Source organism: Leptodactylus fuscus, chromosome 6, assembly GCF_031893055.1.
Source record: "Leptodactylus fuscus isolate aLepFus1 chromosome 6, aLepFus1.hap2, whole genome shotgun sequence".
Taxonomy (NCBI): Eukaryota; Metazoa; Chordata; class Amphibia; order Anura; family Leptodactylidae; genus Leptodactylus; species Leptodactylus fuscus.
In genome coordinates this window covers 9,585,402-9,609,200 of record NC_134270.1, presented here as the reverse complement: position 1 = coordinate 9,609,200, position 23,799 = coordinate 9,585,402, and the positions used below count along the sequence as shown (strand labels likewise).

The following is a 23,799-nucleotide window of genomic DNA, read 5'->3' as shown; positions in this document are numbered from 1 at the left end:
ATGGTGCAGAACTATGTCATGACACTACGCAGGCGTCATGGCTTCTGCGAGCCCCCTGTGACCACTGCGGCCTAATCACAGGCTTCATGATGCATGAGGTCACCCCAGGAGGCCAGAAGACAACCAAGATGGACACTGCAAGAATGCCCAGAAGAGGTGAGGGAAGGTAAGTATAACTGATATTTTTTACACCTCCATCAATTATATTTTGAGATCTGAAGACCCTCCATCGTATAATAATTTCACTTCCAGTTCCCGCGAGACGAACCCCCAAAGTAAACCTGAAACTTTTGGAAAATTTGGGTCAAATCTGGTTCAATCTGAACCAGTTTGCTCATCTCTAGTGCTTGGTCACAGTAACATCTTGTAAATAATAGGGTGCAAGTTCCCTTTAAAGGGGCTCTTCTAAAAACAAGATGCCCATGACCACTAGGGGCAGTGTTTCTGGACTCCGCCTGTGGTATAATTGATGTATTACCTTTTTGGGACTCATAGAAGCGATGTTGTCCATACAGAACATTGCTGTTTCCGTGGTCCAAGTGGCTCATGGGTAGAAACGTGGAAAAACGAGGATAACCTGGAAAAAAAACAAAAACATAATTTACTTGATGAGAACACAGAATTGTGTAGCCCCTGACCACCCCTCTGTACACATCCTTGTACCATACAATTCCTCTGACTAATGGTTAGTCACCGACCAATTCAAAAAGTTACAGCGTCACAGACAAATCTAAACATTTGCTGAAACATTAATCCAAAATTTGAAGAAAATGGGTCTTATTGACTCAGATTTCCATGACGGGGACAACTAAAGACTTGGCCACAATCGGCTGAATGACCCATTATGGAAGCCACACACTAGCCAAGTTATCTGTGTATGGGAAAATATTAACCATCATTCCACAACGTAAATGGAAATGCCTTGGCCAGCTGCTACCAGGCATTGACTAGACAGACATTTTCTATGCGCCAATTGTTCCGGCTGGTATGTGTTGCCGTTCCCCAAAAATTGCGCCGCTATTGTCCATGGGGTGCATGCAATACCAGCACTAGAGTGGATATGACCGAGATGCAATACCACACTCGGCCACAATCAGGGCTAGCGCTGCTGCTGGTTTTTATAATCTAATGGACCCCTTTAGAGTGAGCGCCATTGCCCCTTCCAGAATCAGACAATAAAACCAGATTTCCCTTTAAGAATGCAAATTTCCTAAGTGAATAATATCTAGTCATTGCACATTCCTTGTATAAACCTTTGCTCGGAGAAGATAGCGTGTCATGTAGGAGCAGAGGATGGCACGTCGGCCATGCTTCCTGCCCCGGAGACCAGAACTGTCTGTACTATGGGTTATCTCCTCACCCAGGAAACCAATCATACATTCCTCGATCTTACAAAACAACTGATGCAATGCACCCCATCATCCCTATGGAATGAATCATGTACCTACTACACCTATGAAACCGAACGGGGTGGAGGAACAGCGACAACCACTGCCGTGTGGAAGGAATATTCTCCGGAGCAGTTGTCATTTTCCTTACCCTATACACCAAAATATGGGTGACTATGGTCACCATAGCCTAGAGTGGTCTTCATCTATGAGAAGTGGCTCCTACTGAAGACAAACATGGGCTTGGGGCACTAAATCCCATGAATATTTGGTGTGACTCTGGCCCTTTGCCTTCCATCAGTTCTTCTTGGTACTTGCAGACACTTTTTGGCAGAACTGGGCAGGGAGGTCGTTCCGCCATCTTGGATCTTCTGTGGATGTAGGCTTGCTGTCTGTCTCTTCATGTCATCCCAGACAGACTGCATGATGGTGAGATCAGGGCTCTGCGGGGGCCGGATCATCACTTCCAGGACTCCTCCTCCAAAGAGCTAAGGTCACACCAAATATTGGTAGGATTTACATCTCTCTCTTCGTCATTCACTTGTAATATTAAACGATTGACCCTACTATTTTTGACAATGTTCTTACTTTGCACCATTTCCCCGCACCTCCCTGATATTTTTACACCCCCTTAAGAAGTTATTTGCTTAAAAAAAAAACAAAAAAAAAAAACCCACAAGACCAGTTGACGTAAAGGGTTAACCCAACAGTTCAGGTACGGAGTTTAGATTAAGATGGGCTCAATCAGCAAAATTTTTTGCATATCTGCCCACCCACTGGGACACTATTCTTTAATATCCACTCTCGATCACTTCTTATTACACACAGTGAGCCTCACACACCAAGTAATTGCAGCAAACAGCAAGAACACGTTCCCGACTTTATTACCAAACATAATGATTGATGGGGCAAATCTGAGCCCCCTCCAGTCCCGGGACCTGAGAGAACCCCAAAATGACATTATTATAAGCCACCTCTGGTTCGGAGGAGACGGTGGCTCGGCGGTTAGCACGGTCGCCTCGTAGGTCATTGACTTCACTCAGACGAGGCCAATGTCCTCAGAGCTTGTTTGTGCTCCCGGAGACGGGGACGGTTTCCTTAGGGTTCTCTTTATGTGCTATAAACATACTGATAAGATAATTTGCTTTTTTTATAATATAGGCTCAAGTGTGAGGGTCCAAAGTATGAAATTGGAATTTAAATTTTGTCCCTCGGGGGGGCTTAACCTGATATGAATGTTGCTGGCTTATGGATGACCAATTTTAGCAGAGGCTCACAAAAAGTCCTTCTATGGTGCACATTGACCCAAAAAGAATCAAAAACATCCACTTACTCATATACATAGACTGTATAGGGTGTTGCCTTCACAAAACGCTGCTATGTCTGGTCAGTGTAGGTATTGCAGCTCATCTAGTTGCAATAGCAAACACAATCCCCACAATGTCACGGAAAAAAAATAACTAAAAAAACATACAATAGCCATGATAACTGACTGGCATTGGCATTGGGGACTAAAACGTAAGAATCCATAAAGATTCCAAAAATTCTTTAAATCTAATACATATGGATATGTTAAATTTTTGTATTTCCCTCTAAGAATGGGGTTACACATTGGCAGCGTTGGATGGAGGTTCCCACCCCTCCAACAAGCCCTAGGAAATAGACCAAATACCCTTCAAATCTAGGTGTCTTCTACTGGACCATTACTGTGTTAGAACCTGGGCCCATCGGAGGATCCTCTGGTACTCTGGTGGACCATCCAACGATTCACGATGGATGTAAATGTTGGTAACCATAGAAGGATCACTATTACAAATACACCATTACCCCTTTCAATGGTCCCACCATCTCAGTTGCTGATCATGTAGACTATAAATTAAATTTATGGTCAGCTTCAAGGGGTTGTCCAAAGAAGTCATGTCCACCACATCAATCCACCCCACCTGGTCTCTTTTGACGCAGGAAATGACTACTTTATTACTGGCCCTCTTCAGTAGTCATTTCTTGTGTGTCGAGAAGGACCCTGAAGAAGAGACCAGCAGGGGACCCAGAAGTCAATGGAACGGGAGTGTGTGGGGTTTCGGGAGGTGAGTTTCAGTTCTTGTTTATTCGTTCCATTGGCCGGACGAGCCCTTTTAAGGATGTTCTAGTGAGGAACGTAAACCGTTCCATGGCCCACAGCGGTTTGTACCTCGATGCAATGAAACAGTCACATTTCCTTGACCTGCAGTAGAATGATTGGAGTCTATGGAGGAGGAGGACTGGGAAAGAAGACTTCCAAGCTTTCGACATTCTTGCAGCTGTCTCTTTTAATTGCCTCTTGTTAAAAGACTTTTACTAGCTTTCATTTAAGTAAACAGCAGTCAGTAAATTCCTCTACCACAGATGCCCTGTTCCCACGTGTAACCTTCCACTGACCCCTGGACTCATCCACCGCCTCCCAGCACTTTCATATGGAGTTAGTGAAGAATATTATAGGTGAACATCTGTTCTCCTCCCCCAGTGACATCTTTCGAACCTGTTCTAACAAAGAATAGGAGTTGTATCTTGGGGGTAAGAATCGGAGTTATGTGTCAGAGCCGCAGAATGCTCATTACTGCAAATGTCATATTTCATGTTACATCAGTTTGCATTAATGCATCAAGGTAGTCAACCTCGCCCGCAAGTAACAAAACAAGTCTTCAGATGTAAGATGAGTGGAGACAAAATGGGCCATAAGGCAGCTTTTGAAAGCAAACAAAAAGATGTTGGGAATATGTACTGAAGGTAACTGGAAAAACCCATAAGTGATCTTCTGGTAATGGTCCAGCCACCGAAGTCCAGAATCTAAGTGTTTGTTTGTTTGTTTGTTGCACACCCTATAGAGCCATCCATTTGAGACAAAGAGACGGGTTTGTCTCAGTAGCTGGAAAGAGTTTCAAAAAGGTTAGCAAACAATTTTTCTTTAAACCTAGCTACAACTCTTCCTTGTTTGGAGGGAGGAAGGATGTCCACCACATGGAAGTCTCCAACAGAATATCAAAAACATCTAGACCAACTCTTCCAATATGCGTCCACCTTTTGGAGACATCGGTTTCTCCATCGAGCCCATTCTATATCTCTTTGTTAGTAGGTATTAAAGTAGACATTCCTAAACATTCCAAAAATTCTTTACATCTACTAATACGTAGGAATATCTTAATTTTTTGTGATTCCCTCTAGGAAAGAGGTTACACAATGGCAGTGTCGGATGGAAGGTCCTTGGTTCCACCAGATGAAATGATTCTGGGGGTCCACCTTCCAACAAGCCCTAGGAAATAGACCATAGTACGCTTCAAACTTGGTGTCTTCTGCTGGATCATTAGTGTGCTAGATCCTCTGGTGGACCAGTCCAACACTTCACGATGGATGTAAATGTATGTAACCATCGCTGGATCACTAGTACAAATACATCATTACCCCTTTCAAGGGTTCCACCATCTCAGCCACTGATCATGTAGACTATAAATTTATGGTCAGCTTCAAAGAGTTGTCCAAAGAAATGATGTTCACCTCATCAATCCACCCCACCTAGTCTCTTTCGACACAGGAAATGGCTACTTAATCAAGGTCTATGCTGGTTGAGGTCATCTATGGGTAAGGAAGAGCTGACCAACATGAGTTAGGAACCTCTTCCTCCACACAGTTCCCACAGAGGATGCGGCTCATACCATGGCAATCTCCAAATAAACAAAGTAAAACCAATATTATCTGGACCAAGACTTTCAACTTTCCAAACTGGAATGGTTTGTGAGTTGTGGAAGGCTTTACATCCCCATTTCGAGGTCTGTCAAACAAATCATTGACTGTATGCGAGTTTAAGGAACTTATGGGCCACCCACGTGAATTGGGATCCATTTTCTCCACTGGAGTCCATAATACCTACAATATGTGAACAATTGAACAGTACCAAGCTAAAAACATCTCAACCAAATGGTGGCCTTCTTTGCATCCAGCATTTGGTGGTCATCTGAGGTCACATATGTCTTAGCCTACTCGTCCCGAAATGTAGAACTGGAATCAAAGTTGATAATAACCATCCCAAACCAAGTTCCTACAGATCTTGCCAATTTTTGTAAGGAACTTGGGACAATGCCTATATTCAGAAACAAACTGCAAGGCACCGTGGACCATGTTGGCCCTATATAAAGGACAATAATAAATGCTATAGCAGATGCTCCTTCTATCTTAATCTATGCATATCTTAACACAAGCTTACTTGATCTGTCCAGCAAATCCATTCGCTGAGATCAATAGTCCCTATAAATTTACAGTTGGTGTGAACCGAGATCTTTAATGGTACCACTTGATGAATTCCGATCATGCTTCGTCTTCCTGACACATGGAAAGACTTATGAGATATAGTAAGGCCATATGAGCCTACATCTGGAAAGACATGTCTAGTCGGTAACACAGTTAAGCAGACAGCTCCCTCAGCAGGAGATAAGGCTTCTTTGAGCTTAGGAAGCCTATTGAGTATTGAAGAGAGTACTTTGAGTACTGTGAATCATAACAGCTGCCCCTTGGAGGAAAAAAAAAAAAAAGTTGCGTCTCATATCGGCCTCGAGCCCTAGGAACAGAGCTGGCGATTCTGAGCCCCACAGAATGAAGTTCCGTGCAGCTGTGCTTCAGGAATTCCCAGGGCGAAGGGGCAGAGATGCCCGGGTACAAAATGTGCAGCCTGCTTTGAAGCTTGGAGCCTACGCCAGGACTTGAAATGGCTTCATTCAAGGACAAGGCGCAGACAACAAGTCTTTGTGTGTTCTACAAAATTAGGAGATAGACTCGCCAGGGAGGATGGAGTACAGCGGACAGAGGGCGAGCCGGGCCAAGGCAACCTGCAACTGCAGCTGATACAAAAGTTAAAAGCTGAAAATGTATCAATGTTTTTGGAATTTTTGATAAGTGGCAAAAATGGAAGTAATATGACGGCTAGGGTAAAGAGAGGGATTCCTAGTCCTGCACCATTATCAGTCGTTGTTCACCTGGACTTCTTGCTTCTAGATTTATTCTGCACTATCTATGCGGCATAGCCATGATGTTACAGTGTGGATTTCACGGGTTTGTGTCACGAAAACCTTTTCTGCCGTGTGAACATTCCGCGCTGCTCGCCATGATGTAATGCCAATGCAACATCAGCATTTCATTGTGGCATCCCGCTCCTGCGTAGGCCCAAATGAATGGGCCTACACTGGAGTTGTCTCGAGCTGTGGACAGCGAATCCACGGCAAGATAGGGCATGTCGCTTCTTTTTTCCACTGTGGATTTTGAGGCAGATTCCACGTCACAATCCATTGCCAAAAAACTCTATGTGAACTGCCCGTTCCTCCTACTGATGGAGATTTTCCATTGGTGCCATATGGAGTCTTCTGGTCACCCAGACATTTACGCTTCCTTGTCCAAGTCTATACCTTACTCTTTGACGGAGATAGGAACCCCTACATGACATCCCAAACCCATCACAATAATAAAGCTAGGTTCACATCTTCTCTTGATGTCCACCCGTCAGAAACCACCTGCTGAAAAATTAGTTGATTTCGGTCGAAAAACAGACATCGGATCTACCCCATTCAAGGAAGAGATGGACGGCGCTCATAGGTCACAATCTTTCGGACACAAGTTTTATGCACTTGAGAAAGGGCGTGTGAGCCCGAAACGCGGTGTTTTTGTTGCGTTGTGCATCCTTTTACCCAATAAACCTATGAGCACCGTCCATCACTTCCTTGAACTCTGGTCCTTCCCAATTGGTCCTTGATCGGTGCACATGAGACGTGCTGCTCCCTCCACCTGTCTATAAGCTATACATGTGGTTGTGAACGGATTTCACAACCACATCAGGTGAGAGGCCATTTGGTCTAAATTCACATTGTTGTTCTGAATTTCCATTGAGACCTCAAGATTTCCTACACTATACGTATGCTTGGTGTCTGTCCTCTTATTTTGAGTTCCATTATTGGAAGTGGGATCCATCGGGCTCAACTCGTGTCCATCGGGCATCATTAGTGTCGATCATAGAATGGATCCAGTTTAGCCCATTTTTTACAGTTCTGATGGACCAGAACAACGGACAAACTAAGCAAATGTAAAAATATCTTAAATTCTGAAAACAAAAGAAAAAAATTCTAGAAAAAAAATACAAATTTTAACTCCAATTTTGAAGAATTGATAATTCAATGTTCTTTACTATAATTTGGCAGAATTCTGGGGACGATAGAGGAAACCCAACAACTTTCAACAAGATTAAAAACACGATGACGGTCTACCCATAAAGCGGGCCGGCGGCAGATTTCCCATACCGTCTATATTCATTCCTGACACTTTGTTTTGATTCCCAACAAGGTCTGTGTGACAATGTTTACTAGTCGTCTTCCCGAGCCTCGAAACGCGTGTCGTCTCCGTGCCAATCCAGCAAGGAAAGGGTTGACCTGGGAATATTTTAGGAATTCTATTTGCAAGTTTAATTACATTTTTTTTATTGCCAATGCCTGAAGACAGGAGGGGGAGGAGGGGGGCGGGGATCGGCAGAGACGTATGAGAGATGGAAGGGGGAGGACATTAACAATGTGGTGATGAGTGAATATGGGATGTGAGGAGTAGGAAATACAAAAAGGGGGATTTTTCTCTTTGTGGCATCAGCAGCTCGGACCGCAAGTACCTGCCCGGGGGTGGAGGGGGGGAGATGACAGGAACAGATATCATAAGGAGCTGTCCATCAGGACAAGTTCATATTATTACATTTTATTATTATTATTTCTATTATTATTATCTCAGTTTCTTTAGCTGTTTCGTAGGTGCGTTGTGTCCAGACTAAGGACGTAGGGCCTTAACTTTTAAGGAAGAGTTCCCTGCCCATAGGCGCTATACTCTGCACAAGATATGGGAAAAAAACTACAATAATAATAATTATATCATCGCCAATATTTTCGTTGTTGACATCATTTTTAAAAAAAATAAAAAAAAAATTTTTATAAAAACTTGTGGTTTTTTTTTTTTTTTTTTTTTTTTTAGAGCTTCCAGGCCACCACAATGCTCAAGAGGTGCAGATGATCCCACGCATGGACACATCACAAATCCTTAAAGTATTGGGTTAGGGCCCCATGTTCCTAGAGGGGAACTGCCCAACTACAAACCACCGAGAGAAAACTGAGAGATAATAAATAATAGCAACACCGTTACAACGGCTAAAATCAATAATAATCATAATAATTAGTAATAATAATAATAATAATTATTATTATTATTATAATAGAATTATATTATTTGTATTAATAAATATAAAAATATAGTACTAATAATAAAAAATAAATAATGCTAAACATTATTATTATTATTATTATTAAATATAATATAATAAAATTATAGTAATAAAAATATAATAATAATAATAATAATAATAATAATAATAATTATAATACTAATAAATGTAATAAAAATATTGTAATAATAATAGTATAATTATAATATAATAATTAATAATGCTAAACATTATATTACTTTTATTATTATTAAATAGAAGAAAAAATTATAATAAATATAATTTAAAAATATAATGATAAATAATAATAATAATAATAATAATAATAATAATAATAAAAAATTCCAATTCTACATTGCCAATGTAATACTCTTTAAAAAACAAACATGTAAATATTCACTTTTTCAAAAAAATACTGACAATCATTTGATTTTTTTAAAAAAAAAATTCCCAAAAATACTACCTGGATTTTTTTTAATTTTTTTTTAATTCTCTGAATTAAAAAGAAAAATCCTATTTTAGCTTGGTCTTGCCCTCCCCCCTTTTACCAGACACTTCCCTAGGTTGACTTGCACGTGTGTCCCCGAACTTGCGGTTGCTTAACTGTTGTACAACACTGCACCCACCCTGACAGTTGTAGCGTAACAGCTGGAGAGAACAGTTTACCCACAACTGTCCTAACTGTACTCGGCAGATTCTTACTTTATTACATTTTTGTATTTTATCCAGCAGAGAGACGGTTAATAGAAAAAAAGAAAAAAAAAAAAAAAAAAAGGAGTCCTGCGAGGATGTTCTACAACTTATGCAGCGCAGTTATGGCTGAAGAATACAAAGCAAGCCCTTGAAACTGCCGGCAGATTTGGCAGCGACATTAAAGGTAACGCCAGGTATTTCCTTGACACCCAACCCTACAGGAGATCCCAAGAGGAGTAGGAGGAGGGAGAGGGGTGTGGAGCGCCGCTAAAGCAGTCTTGGTTTATAAATATACATACCAGGTGACTGGGAAGTCGTACAGAGAGCTGACACGCTTACCGAGCCTCCTGGACACCTTCACTGCCAAAAAGGGCAAGGCCTGCTTTGGGTGACACAATGGAATCTGATTTCGAATTTTTTAAAAAAAAATTTTAACGTATATATTTTTCCGTCCAATTTTTTTTTTTTTTTCGCAAAAATATTTTATCAAGGGGTAATTTTTTTTTTTTTTTAATTGCTTATTAAATTTACAGTAAAAAAAAAAAAAAAAAATAGAGAGAGAGAGAGAGAGAGAGAGAGAGAGAGAGAGAGAGAGAGAGAGAGAGAGAGAGAGAGAGAGAGAGAGAGAGAGAATAGATTTTTCTCTAGAACATAACTTGCTCCTTATATACTTTAAGCAGGTCAGTACCCAACCCGGTCACAGATGACTGAACCATGGATTAGTTATTGGAGAGAAGAGGCCGCATGAAGGGGCCTGGACCCAACCCGGTCACAGATGACCAAGCCATGGATTAGATATCGGAGAGAACAGGCTGTATGTCAATAACATCTGTACGTGGGCTCATTAACATCTGCCCGCTCTACACTCCCCATTGGCGTAGATAGTCCTCCTCCTCCTCCTTGCATCTGTTGCATCTAGTAACCCATTAACCCATGTTACGCTGGAGTAATGAAAAGAATAATAAAAGGGTTCATTCATTCCTCGGAGTCTGCACACAGTCACATTACACTTCTCCAGTCATGTTACTACAGTACATTCCTGTAGCCCACAGTTCAGTGTGGCCCCCCACAAGCTCGGCTCACTGAAACCGGGGTCATTCCCGCGACCTGATTGGTTGGAAGGACGTCTTATCTTCATCTACTGAGGTTTTTCTGCTTAGGGCATACAGTGTTGGGCTCAACAGATAAAATTGGTTCTGTGGCCCAACCTCCAATAAGCCCTCCAATAGACCATGGTACCCATCACATTTGGGTGTCTTCTGCTGGACCATAATTGACTCTGGTAGGCCAGTCCGACACGGTGCAGGACATAACCTAAATGTCTAATAGTTAGGCCCGCTTCACATCTGCATTCGGGATTCCGTTCCCCTCTCCGCAAGCAACACTTTTCTTTCCACATTTTTCATGTGGAATCCGAGCAGAAACCACATGGACCCCATTATAGTCTATGGGGTCCGCGGGTTTACTAAGGTAACCACTTTTTTACACGGAAAGGGGGTCCCTAAGCAGACTCTCCGACTGGAAACCCATTCACCCGGGATGTGAACCGGGCCTTAGATGTACAACCCCTGATCGATGTTCGTCCCACCCAAGTGGAGACTGTACTCAGCTATGACCAAACACTTTAAGCTATAGAGTTGTGGATATTTGCAGTCGTCTTTCTTCCCAGTCCACTTTATAATGTAACTGGGTTGCCAAAAGAGTATCTAAAAAAAGGTGGGTACACAGCTGAAAAACACGTAAAGCAAGTATGGTGGACCTACACAATCCTTAAAGGGGTTATCCATGGTAACCAATCATTGGCGTCCCACCTATAACATGTAGAGCAAGTATGGTGGACCTACACAATCCTTAAAGGGGTTATCCATGGCAATCAATAGTTGGCGTCCCACCTATAACATGTAGAGCAAATATGGTGGACCTACACAATCCTTAAAGGAGTTATCCTGGACCATGATATTGATCGCAGTGACCTCTTTACTACTTTCCAAGCACAGCGCCATCTATTGTATACTGGTTGTTCTTGGCATTGCAGCTCAGCCCTATTCACGTCAATCGGACTGAGTTGCAGCATAGCTACGAGACCAATGGATTTGATGTCTGAAAAGTGAAGCTCCGTACCATAGCCTTGGGCAACCCCTTTAAAGTTACTGAAGCTACACAGGGCTATACATCGCCCCCTGAACTAGCAGACTATTAAACATACAGCGCGATATTAAAAGAAGTAAAATGATAATAAACAGGAAAGTGGTAGCCGCACTCGGCATGCCGCAACGCTAATCTGGCACGTGCATAGGAGATTGTGAAAGAGGTTCTTTAACACTGCCCTTTAATCGTACAGCTGGCAACAGATCTATACGGGGTTAAAAGAAAAAAAAAAAGTAATCTCTGCCAATCTTGTGCAGCCCTTGGTGGCGAGGAAGGCCGGGCGCAGGAAGCTCTTGCTGAGATGGGATAAGCAGCAGATGTTAGCACTGTTGTATTGCTCTGCGAGCTGGGGAAGGGTGTGTGAAAGATGTGGGAGTAGGGAACTGCTTCAGGATATGAAGCCCAAAAGCAAATCACTCAACCCTACCAAATAAAAAGGCAATGTTCTCCATTACTGGGCAGGTTATGACGAAGGAGAGAGTCATGGGGGGGGGCTTACCACTTTGCCACCAGTGAACACTGTGCAGATGCCAAGGATCAGGAGAGTAGACTTGTTCTTATGCCGTTAACTCAAAAAAGTATCTTAAAGGGGTTCTCTAAGACTTTACTAAAGTCTACCAACCCCAATAGCACAAGTAACTACATGTGAATACGGGATCGGGGGTAGGAGACAAAGCGACCCAGGGTCAGAACTAGACCAGGTATCCCGTAACCCCTATAGAAAGTCTAAAAAGACTTACCAAGCTTCCACCAAAGATTTGGAAAATTAGACAAACTTTTGAGGCAAAAAGTTGATGTAGGATCTTCCCAGGGTTGGACTGGTCCACCAGAGTACCACATGTTCCTCCAGTGTGTTCATGTTCTTTAATCCAGCAGTGGGCAACCACATATCTTGCTTTTGGGGTCACTCACTTGCCACTAGGGTCATTCTAAATTCCCTATAAAGACCTCGCAGATCAAAGGACATGGTCTTCATAGATGGAGGAGGCTCTCAGAATCCCAACCTCTGGTGGACCCAACGAAACCCAGTCTGATACCATCTTACCACCAACTAAAGTTGCCTGGATTGGTCAGGACAGGGCTCTTCATTACCATAAGGGTGAATATACAATATACCTACACTCTCTACAGGTTTGTGGAAGAAATTTTCCAAAATGGCGCCAAACGGGTGTTGTATAATTCCTGGTAAACTCAATGTAACATGAGAAGAGTCTAAGTCAAGATCTATTTGGGGGTGGCAGCTGGGCAATCGTCAGGCCCCCAATATTAACATGAATTTACCACTGACCAACAGGGAACTCACCAATTAACCCTTTCACTAAACCGAGACCACCAGGGATTTTGAAGATACGAGAGACCGTCTAAAAAAATTGCAAGGGCCCAATTTCTATAACTTCCACGACTCCTATTAGTCCGAGGACTGACAAATTTACTATACTTCACGCCCAAAAAATTGGTGCAAATTACACCCGAGATCGAGGCCAGTTTCTGGTGGTCGGAGAATCTTAATCATTTAGGCACATCTGGTAGAAAATGCCAATCCTAATAAATTCTCCCCAAAGTTTCCAGAAATCCGTTCCCCGACTGATATCCCGTAACTTTTCTGGTTTGTTTCACAACTTTTTGGTAGCCAGACAGAAGGGACTCGCCGGCTTCTTGTGTGGTCCCACCAGCTCAGACTCTACAAAACTTTGTCCCGCTCTGGTGTAAGACATTTATAGGGGCAACTATGGCCAAATGATACAGTGGGCATAATACTGTGCAAAAACAAAGTTGGTGGAGCGTTGGATTGGTCAATATTTGGGGCAGATTCTTCTGCTTGGAATCGCTGCCACATTTATCCTTAAATTACATATTTGCGCCAGTTTTGCCGTCACAGAGATTGATTTCCCCGGCCTTCATGTATTTTAGGCTCTTTAATGTTTGCTTTCAACAAAATTTCATCCAGTGCTTGCGGTTTACAGACTAAATTAAGGCCAGACAAACTTTTCCTGCTCGCTCGGGGAAGAGCGTGCTGAATCTTGTAGTGCCACCACGGCTTGGAAGCCACAGACTGGTCCCATCTACTGAAGATTTTAGCTTGTGGCACCAATAAAGTCACTTGACCAAAGTGAAAAATGAGTGATGCCGCCTCTTCAAACGCTACGAGTCCTTGAGTCTGCAACTGGAAACGCATCACGTCCTTCTGCCCCCCCCCCCCCACGCGCCATCACATATAGAATCAACCCTTTCCTATCCAACCCAGACAATATCAGACTTGGTAGAATATCACATGTATAAAAAGGCAATCAAATGGTTAAGGGCAAGGCCATCTTCTCGCCACACCCCGATTCCTCCCAAATTAGTTCAGTCACAGAGAGACAGAAACACGCAGAGTTAAAGAAAGTGAGAGCGGGAGGTGGTATTGGCGATGGGCCCTGGCATCATGCCCGGCTGCTAGTCTGAAAAGATGCCAGCTGGCTTGTTCCACATCAGAACTACACCCCCCCCACCACCCCCTCCCCGTCCAAACTTCCCCTCCCTTTTTCAGGCTTCATTTTCCAAAGAGAGGAAGAGAGAACAACCAGTGCAAGGAAACATACAAAGAGAACGAGTAGAAGACCGATACAAGAGGCAAACACAATGAGCCAGGGGTCAAAACACAAGTAGCCTCTACACAATGCCAACCAAAATCAAAACACCCTCCCAACCCCCCAAGAAAAAAAGTCAAACAGAAATGGGAAGGATCCACCTGGTCCATTAACACACATGACGGGGTTATATTGCCCGGACAAGTTTGCCAGTTGTATAGGATGTTATACCTCCAAGTATGTGGAAGGAGAGAAGAAAAAAAATTCTTGCCAAACTTTTTTGCCCCAAAAGCTAACAGGTGGCCAATGCTGGTTGTACACCTTGGTACATAGCAGAGAAGAGCTGGTCACACACATTAGATTAATGTCGCTCATTCGGCTGGACATCTATTGAGTATGATGGTCTCCTGACTTTATCCCAATGCTCAACGTGCTGGAAATTTTTGTTCTGATGGAGATAAACCACCACTAGGTGTCTCCTGATTCAGAGTTGGGCCAAGCATGTCTATTTACGAGAGCCGAGACAGATGGCCAGTTTAACCAGTCAAGGACCAACTCATAAGCTTGATAAGCTAGGTTAGCAGGTCAACACAAGGTGGTTGTACACATTGGACAGAATCTGGCTGATCCCATCAATTTCAGCTTGATAGGCCATCTATCTAAAGTGCAACCTCTTAAATTGGAAGGAGGAGAGGGCATGTTAGATTTTATCATGCCCAATCCTTTGTTTCTATGGGAAACACCTCCATGGTACAGTCGTGATTAAAGAAGCCATATACCTTCAAGAGACAATTGGTGGCTTGTTACAACCGAGAACAAAAAGATGGGACAGGCCAAACTCCACGTTCTTGCCATATTCATCATCTGTCAGGATATCAGCAAAGGAGCAGATCTCCAACTTAATGGCCCAAAGCTAGTCTACAAAGGGTCAAATGAGTTTTGGGATCAGTTCCAGTGAAAATGAACATTTTGACTATCATGGTGTAGTCTTACCGGGAGAAGATGGTTCGAAAGTGTAATGGTGACCAACCCAATAGTCCTACCACCTATAGGTCTACGTAGCAACCCGAAATTATCTTCCAACACTGCGTCAACGCAACATATCTTGACATACTCAAACCAGCTTAAAATACAGGCTGCTCCACCCTAGGAACCTTGCGGCTAAGGCAGTTTGTCTTACTACACCTGCTCCCAAAAGCAAAACGGACCATCAACATCTCAATGACAAAAACATCCGTCTCCTAGGAGAGTCCCTTAGGGGTGCTTCGTTCACTCAAAGCATGACTCAAGAGGAGCTTATCCCGCAATGCTGAAAGGTATAGGTGCAAATAATCTGTGTGCCCAAGGGCTAGCAACATAACAGGTCTTGAAGTTTTTTTCCCATTGTCGGGCAGGGGAGTCACCTGTTCGGCGACTATTGAACTTAAAATAAGTATCTTAAGTCCATTATGGGTGAGGGCATTGCTTAATGGGTGATCTATTACATGGCATGACAACTTAAAAACAGTTTTGGCCCAAGGGCCAATACTTGGCCATAACCACATCGCTATATAATGTTGAGATTGAAAAACCTGCCGAGTGACAATTCCCCCTCCCTCGTCCCATGCATGCATGGACTTGCTCGTAATGATAAAGTTTCAACCTATAGAACAGATGGACGGTTTAGATTTTTGGGTGGCCTAGATAATATCATTGAACATGGATTCTAAGGTTAAGTCACAAAAACATTCAATGTCATGGCCAATGTCAACCCAACCACATGGGTCATCCATGCAGAAGATATGAAGGTCATCAGTACTACTCTAGACCCTCAAGTGCAAGATGTGAAGGTCACTACTCTAGACCTTCAACGGAGCACAACATCATTGATGTCCTCCTGCACGTTGTCCGAGAGATCTCGACACCAACCCATCGGTCGAGTTCTGGGCCTTATGATGTTAAGCTGGTTTTCAGAAGGAAAGGATTAAAAGTGTAAAGATTAATGCAATGAAGAGGGCACAGTCATTCCTAACACTCGCAACGGGTCAAGGGTTATCTAGCCTCAGTTCTCAGTTCTGCAGGTGTCTGCAGACAATGCCGCTAAGCAGGTTCTGGTGAGGAAAAGATGAGGGCAGTGGGAGTGCAAGACTAAAGTTTTGACAGGCTTTGTTGTGGAAATTTCATACAGAATAGGTGAGATGAGATAAGTTGATGATGGAACACTTGAGGCAACTAAAAATTCTTTCTTGGGGGGAGGAGAATACGTATGTATCAGGGCCGGTGGTGGAGGGAAACTGAGGTGAGGAACCGTGAACAAAGTCATGGTTCCAAACCAACCATACCGAACGAAACCTAAACAACAAGTTCTATTGTTCTCTATACATAAAGTACTACAACCCACCAACATGACCACAAACGTGGTAGTACTGACCTTCATGGGAGTGAGAAAACCAGATCTGAGAGGCTCCGGCCCCGTGGGGTCCCCTGTAGGTGGTTTCTGATGGTGATGAGGATGCTCCGGCTGGGTGGGCCGACGCTGCTGCAGAGCCCAAGCTACTACTCAGAAAACTGCCCATGAAGGAGGGGGAAGAGTTCGCCATCAAACCGGTGCTAGCTGAAAAACAAAAAGATAATTTGGTGACTTTTGGAGTACTATAGAGATTTATCAACCCAATAGATGACTCTAAGATTGCATCTACGTAGAGATCTATTCCAATTGGAAGCCTATATGGCAGCATGGGAACTAGACACGTTCTCATAAGTCAATCAATGGCAACCGTTCTCTACGACGATTGCCATATAACATTGGAATTTGAGAAAGTGGTGCTGTGAAAGTAGTCATCTAGGCCCGATCTACAACAAGGTGGTTGAAACCTCTCCAAAGGACCACATCTTTCGAGAAAATCTAGACCTAGCTTATGTGTAGAATGGTCTCATTGAGAAGACATCATCCCAGAAAGAAAAAAATAATAATTCTAAAAATAATTTTTGGACGTTTTTATAAGAGATTAGTCAAAAAAGCGCGGCAAAGTTGTCCCCTAGAGGGGCAACTAGATGATTCAATGGTGGTCAGGCAACATCTAATCTCTTACTTGTTTGTTCCATACAAAGTGAAGGAAAACATCAGGATGTGGTTATGTAACACCGATATGGCTGCCAAGACCGGTTCCAATCAGATTAAAAATATACCCTATAAATATTTGTTTTTAGGCCCAGGAACGTGTATTTTATTTTTTTTACTATTGCAACTGAAAAGAAGTTCCTTTGGGATCCTGAAAAATCCCCACTCCCAAGTAATCTCTAGTTGTGTGCCGGAGATGAGTAATTCTCAACCATAAAAAGAAGGAAGAGAAGTCAGGGGGAGGTGACCTTCCCGGTTGACCCAATTCTCAATTACAATATCCACAGTTCACGTCATGGTCATAAGAAGGAAGACTGAGAATTTCAGGTCTCTGTTTTTGATTTTGGATCGGTTATGGGTGTCCTAGGTCCTTCTATAAAAATTTGGTCCATTTGGTCACTCGTTTCCATTTGTGAATCCAACCACCATAGCTTCACCACGGTACGTTTTGCATTGTAGCTACAATATGACCTTACGCAGAGCCGTCATGGTTTCATAAGAATTTTATTGACTTAACATTTTTACTATTATGGGATTAAAATTAAAGGAGAAGAATATAAAAAAAAACACAACTCGTAACCGAAGCGTAATCCAGAAGTTGGAAAGAAGAAACAGAGTAATTAATGGAAGTCATGTGCAATAGCCGAGCAGTGTACAGGGTGTGTACTGTATCATTGGATGATCAATTCCCTTCCCTCCCAGCCTTCGGGGCACTGTTAAAATCTCACATCTTCTACCAAGCCTCATAAGACTCTCACCCCCCCACCATCTTCCTCCAGCTGCTTCTGTCACCTGACAGGGAGTGATTTCCAGATGTGAAATTCCCCGCGAGATGTCAGAAGTGTCTTTCCAGATTACGCCTCGTACACACACACATAGCCCTCAGCCAAGACCTCCAAGGCTAGGCTTAAGCAGCCAACGGACCACAAGCTCCAGCATGATCTACCTGCGAGTATGATAGGGCCGTATTAGCTGACGAGTCACCAGTTGCCAACCTACTACTCGATTCTGTAGGGGCGCCAATGGAAAGCCCAGATGTTCTACAGTTGTTACGAAGAAGAAGCTTCCACCACATTCCCACCCTGATTCCCGTGAACCGTAAAAACCCAAAAGAACAACTTTAGCATGAACCCGAGCCAGTTCTTCCAAGCCCTATTTTTAAATACTTGTCATATTGTTCCCAGTTGTATCCATGCGGTGCCAGTTCACACACAGCTGTTAGAAGAAGAGATGGACCACGTTCAACTCTGACCTAAGGGAGCAGCGCAATATTCTCAAACTATCGGCTTGCCTGCCCTTCCAAAAATGTTCCCAACAGAACTGGAGGAAAAGGCAGAACGAGAGCCACATCCTAAACCACACCCTGGCTCACACCCACGGTACTTGACGGGGGATTTCCATTCACTGATGGTCATCTGCAATGAATCTGAACATAAACTGGGCACATGTGTCGATACGTTGCATTCCAAAAGTTGGCATGAGCATGGCAGGAAATTGAGTCCTTGTGACCAAACGAAGTCTCTTTTTCGGCAATGTCTACTTTCGTTAAAAAGTGATGGGGTCTGGCCAGTTATGTGGGGTACAGGGCATAGACTATTGGAAAAAGTGCCAGTCCAATTTGCATTAGTGACCCCAATATTAAAAAAAAATAAATTGGAAATTTTTGAAATATTGGGGTACCTATGGGAAAACCATTTTCGGCGAGATCACCAAAAGCATGCGGTGGATATCACCAATATCGTTGGCCGTATAGACGTCCAACCATTCTTAACCAGTGAGCACGTGCCATCCTACATGGGTAATTGTCCCAAAACAATCCCACCGGTGGTGTCAACCCAATCATACGAAGAACAACATACACATCTACCCAGCAAAAATGAAGACACAACCTAAGAAACCCCCAGACCCGTTGACTTACCCCAGAAGAACATGATCGTGAAGATTAGTAGGGACTGTCGTAATAACGATCGCTCTGTACTGTTTTATCACATACCCCATAAGGGTCCAATAAATAGCTTGACGATGAGGAAGCGGAGGGAGAAACAGGACCTGCCAACCCAACAGCAGCCGTTCACAGGAGAAAATAGCAAGGGAAACAGTTACACGGATCGTAAAAAAGAAAACTTTTATTGTGAGATCATATGGCGGGGATCTCTCCTGGGATAAGAGTCCTGGAAACACGGATACAGTAACCCTACCGTGTCCAGATGGGAGCATCGCAATCTGATGTGTCCCATATTATTTAACTGCTTTTATGGCTGTTCTTGGCAGCAAAGGGGTTATCCAATATGCAGTCTACAATTGAAATTTTTTTTTTTTTAACCCCCCTCCTTCCTCTGCGCCGCATGTGTTTCTAAACGTAGGAGCACGAGAAAAAAAAAAAAGGGAAAACACACAAAGTAATTTGCCTCTGATAGAAAACAGGTCCGTGCTGTTGGTGATGGGAGGGAAATTGTCGGAGGGGGTCGTCCCACGCTGCCAAACTGCTCCCTCCTAGATGCTTTGGAAATGAGTGTCCCAAGTGTGGTTTTAGGGAAGGGGGGGGGGGGGTGTCGTCTCTTTTCCTACGTAACCCTTTCAATGCTGTCCACTGTTTCATAGGGTCGGTCGGATAGATAAAATATCTAGGGTGTTGTGTTTTTGGGAAGTAGGAGTGACAACCAATATCGGCCACCAGAGGCCATTCAATAGTCCAAGCCCAATAGCTACAAGTTTCACCTCTGGTCTCCAAAGCAGATCTCATAAGGAGTCTTTCTCAAGATCCATGAAAAAAATTCCCATATTTCTAGATCAGACAACTAGACCTATTCATCATCCAAGATCTTGGAGGACAACCCTTGTGGGACCAACTAGGTGGGGTGGCTTCTTCAGACATATATTTGACAACAAAATATCTAAACATCGAAGGAAATGTGGCTTTTCACCCCTTTAGGATCTAGGAATCAAATGTTGAAGCAGCAAAAAGATTACAAATTTAAAATTTTTGGATTTTAGTCACCAATGGACGAAGGGTCACCAACGAAACTGGTGAAGGGCAGATGTCTCATCTACGAGGATGGAGGATGCAGATGTCTCAACTCGGTAGAGAAACTTTTTGTGTCATAGTGGTTATAGAGGTCACAATCGTTCCTCTTACCCCAGTGGGGTGTGATATAGATTCTGTTTCAGCAATTTTTCAACGTTCCTAGTAATACGCACCCCCCTTAGAGAATTTTGGAAGATATGATACAGAATTCCAATCCAAGAGATCTCGGGTGGAGTTTTTGTTATGGACAAACTCTGTTGAGATTGTTTGGCAGTCAAGGACTGGACGTCCATTATTTCCAATGGAACCATTTCAGATGTGGCCCACATCTTCCTCTAGGAGGGTCCTTCTCTATTAGCCCAAATTTGTAGAATGGTCAACAACCTACCAACAAAGAATGGTAGTTTTGGCATAGGAAATTAGGTAGATGATGGAGGGGGAATATTGGGCTACCATCTGGTACACATTAGGAGTAACTTCAATAACGTGGCCATAAAGTGGCAAGTTGGCCAAGCTGTAGAAGTATCTCGCATGCTTTTTGGAGGAGAAGATTGGTCTGAAGAAACACAAAATTAGCTGTTCCAGCAAAAGTTCAGGAGTTAAGTTAAGGATATTTCCACTTCAAGGAGCTCAGGGATCGAAGCCCAAAAGACCAAATCCAGTCATGACACTACCTGGCACAGTCAGATATCACCTAGGGCGTAACAGGTGTGAAAACTGACAGAAGCGATTACCACTTCTAGGATGGATTGAGAATCAGATTTTCCATCAAGTATCTTTAGTCACAAGCAGCATAACATGATAGGACTACACCATCTAGATAAACATCTAGGACGGGGGGAGGAAGGGGCAACCATTGATTAGAACATTGCGATATCGTGCCCACAAAATGAATGACAACTAACGGTTGACCACATGTCGGGTGTTGACCACACTGCTAAGTGTATGACACAAGTGGGAAGATGTACTACTCCGTCCCGGGGTCAGAAGATGGTCACATAGAATTTCCCTCAAGATCTGGAGGTAACGCTCTATATCAAACGTACATTTCCAGGTCCAACAGCCAACAAATGGCTCCAAGAAGTCAAAATGAGAAGGATCCAAAAGTGTTCCGAGACAACCAAGTCTCAGTACCCAAGTTTGCAAGACAGCAAGAATGGACCAGATCCTACAGTAATCGGAAGCTTTGGGGGCCCTGCACTTACTATACTGGAGACCAAAACCTCATCTGAGATCTTAGTCCTCTCTGAGGGGTCTACCTACAATCCAAACGGGATTCCTAAAAAAAAAAAAAAAATTCACATCAATAATAAAAGTTTTAGCCCAATATAGGATCTGTGTTGTAAAAGGTACAGAGAGCTCCAGCCACGTATATCCCAGGGGCGTGTAGATTGGCAAACTGTCTGGACCGACAACCCAGCTGGTATCAATGTGTGGAGTAGACACAAACACAACTCCTTCGGAGAACAGATGTGGAGAGGATACAAGATTTTGACGGCGTGTGTAAGAGGCCTTGTCCGTCACTGGTTAGATAGTAAAATTCCTTTAAATCTGTCATGTGATAGTCCGCCACTTGTTTGGAAGATTTTGCAAGACCAGACGTGGAGGACACATATCAGTCATGTGGTTCTCCAAGACCTTATAGTTACTCAATGTTCCTTAGCAGGACCCCCCATTCCTGTTGTCAGCCTTGATTTCCTGATTTATCCCATAGGAAAGATTTCCCTGATCTGGGCCCGGTCTTATGGGCCTCACAGTCCCCACCCCTGTTCTGTGCAGGAACACCCGATTCGGGACATATTTATCCCCTCTGAGTTGTATGTAAAACGGAACAGTTGAGAGACAGATGTGACATACAAAGCCTTATCGGGCTATGGGGATATGGTAGCCATATTGGTTGTCACTCTTTTTTATTGCTTAAAGGGATTGTCCATGAAGAGAAAAACATGGCAGCTTTCATCCAAAAACAATGATTTGAGCCTGGTATTGCGATCTAACGCCAATGACGTGTACAGGGCTGAGCTGCAATACCGTTTATGACCTGTGGACAAATGGGGCACATTACAAAGCTATATTTTTGTCATTCTGGACTACGCCTTAGTAGTCCGGAATTGGGATATAATTGGGATTTTGACCCCTCCATCCCTTCTGTTTTGTGAATAGGGTATAATATTTGGCATATTTGGAATTCCTTAATCAAATCTTTAGAAAAGTCCTGGACCATGGAAGTTCTCCGACATCCAGGACGAATTCCAGTCCGCGTCTCTCCAGATTCTGTGAATACATTGACACTGGCCCCGGCCCCCTCCTTCCCACTTGGGTTTCAGCACTGTCTACAACTGGTGTCATGGCCTGTTCTGTTTTCATATGATGCTTATCTGCCTGGGCACGGTGCCTGACCGCACTGCGCACTCACAAAACTGAACACTTCTAGTGTCTTACACACAAACAGTCCTTCTAGTGACAGCCTGCCACACGGACACGCACACACCCCAGCGCCCTGGCCTCATGCATACAAACAGCTGACAGAATTACGACCGAGCAAAAGTGACACAAGGACTTGGAGAAAGACTACACCAACTTTACTATGGACAGTAGGGGATGGCATGGCTGCTCGCTTCTGAACAGCACCACACCTGCCCATAGGTTGTGCCTGGTATTGCACCTCAGTCCTATTCATTTCAATGGGGTGGCTCTCCTTAGAAGAAAGCAGCCATGTTTTTGATCCTGGAAACCTCTTCAAGGGTTAAAAAAAAATTGGAAAAAAAAAAATATATCCCTTTAAGGACTCATTGTATGTATTTCTGGGACAACTGGGGCCATTTCGGTTTCCAAATACAACTTATGGACGGGTCTGGCACTGTACATGTTATTGCAGCTCAACCCCATTCGCTTTTAGACCAGCTGCAATACCGTATACAACCTATGGAAAGATGTGACGCTGTTTTAAAGGGAGTCTGTCGCAAGGGACCAACTTCCACAGATAGATAGGCTAGGGTCTCCTGAATCAAATGGCGTTTTCCCCGTGTGAATCGCTGCCTCCGTTACAGAGATATTTCCATTTTGTCAATATGCAAATGATCTCTTAATAAAAAATGGCAGCCAAAGCGCTCATTTGCATATTGATAAAACTGCGATATCTCGGCAATGGAGTCACCGAATTACACGGGGGAAACACTGTTGGATTCAGGAGACCTTATCCGATCTATCTATGGGGCTAGGTTGAGATGTCGGGTTCAGGTGACAATCCCTTTAAGTAAAAGCAGCCATGAATCTGTAGAAAGCTGGGTTGCAACCGATATGACGCACCCAACGATTGTCACATGTGCTATGTAACGATTGAAGGGAATGCATCACTCAGGAATCTGGGAAAGCTGGGTAGCAACTTCAGCCATCATAACAAAGAGGGGGGACTCAAGAATTTACATTTATAGTGGAAATTTTTTTGATTTTTTTTTTTTTTTTTTTGGTTATTTAAAGGGGAAACGCCCTTTAACCCGGGTCTAACCCCCACACCCTTCTATTCAGCTGAGATGTGCGCTCAACCAATGACATTCGCCTCTCTGGCAGGAACATGAGCAGAACAATCTGGGAGACGCACG

At 43.4% G+C, this 23,799-nt stretch overlaps 1 protein-coding gene across 5 annotated transcripts in view; it reads right to left on the bottom strand.

Annotated features, from left to right (window-relative positions):
* BAHCC1 (BAH domain and coiled-coil containing 1) overlaps nucleotides 1-23,799 on the bottom strand; it is a 107,224-nt gene that overhangs the window by 35,031 nt on the left and 48,394 nt on the right. For 4 of the 5 annotated variants that reach the window (XM_075279330.1, XM_075279329.1, XM_075279331.1 and 1 more), the window contains exons 3-4: nucleotides 16,483-16,665; nucleotides 479-577 (exon numbers count right to left, since the gene is read on the bottom strand). In XM_075279330.1, the coding sequence (XP_075135431.1) occupies nucleotides 479-577; nucleotides 16,483-16,665 (282 nt within the window). Of the gene's footprint in view, nucleotides 1-478; nucleotides 578-16,482; nucleotides 16,666-19,090; nucleotides 19,228-23,799 lie in introns of those variants that run through there. The other variant, XM_075279332.1, reaches the window with a different exon arrangement.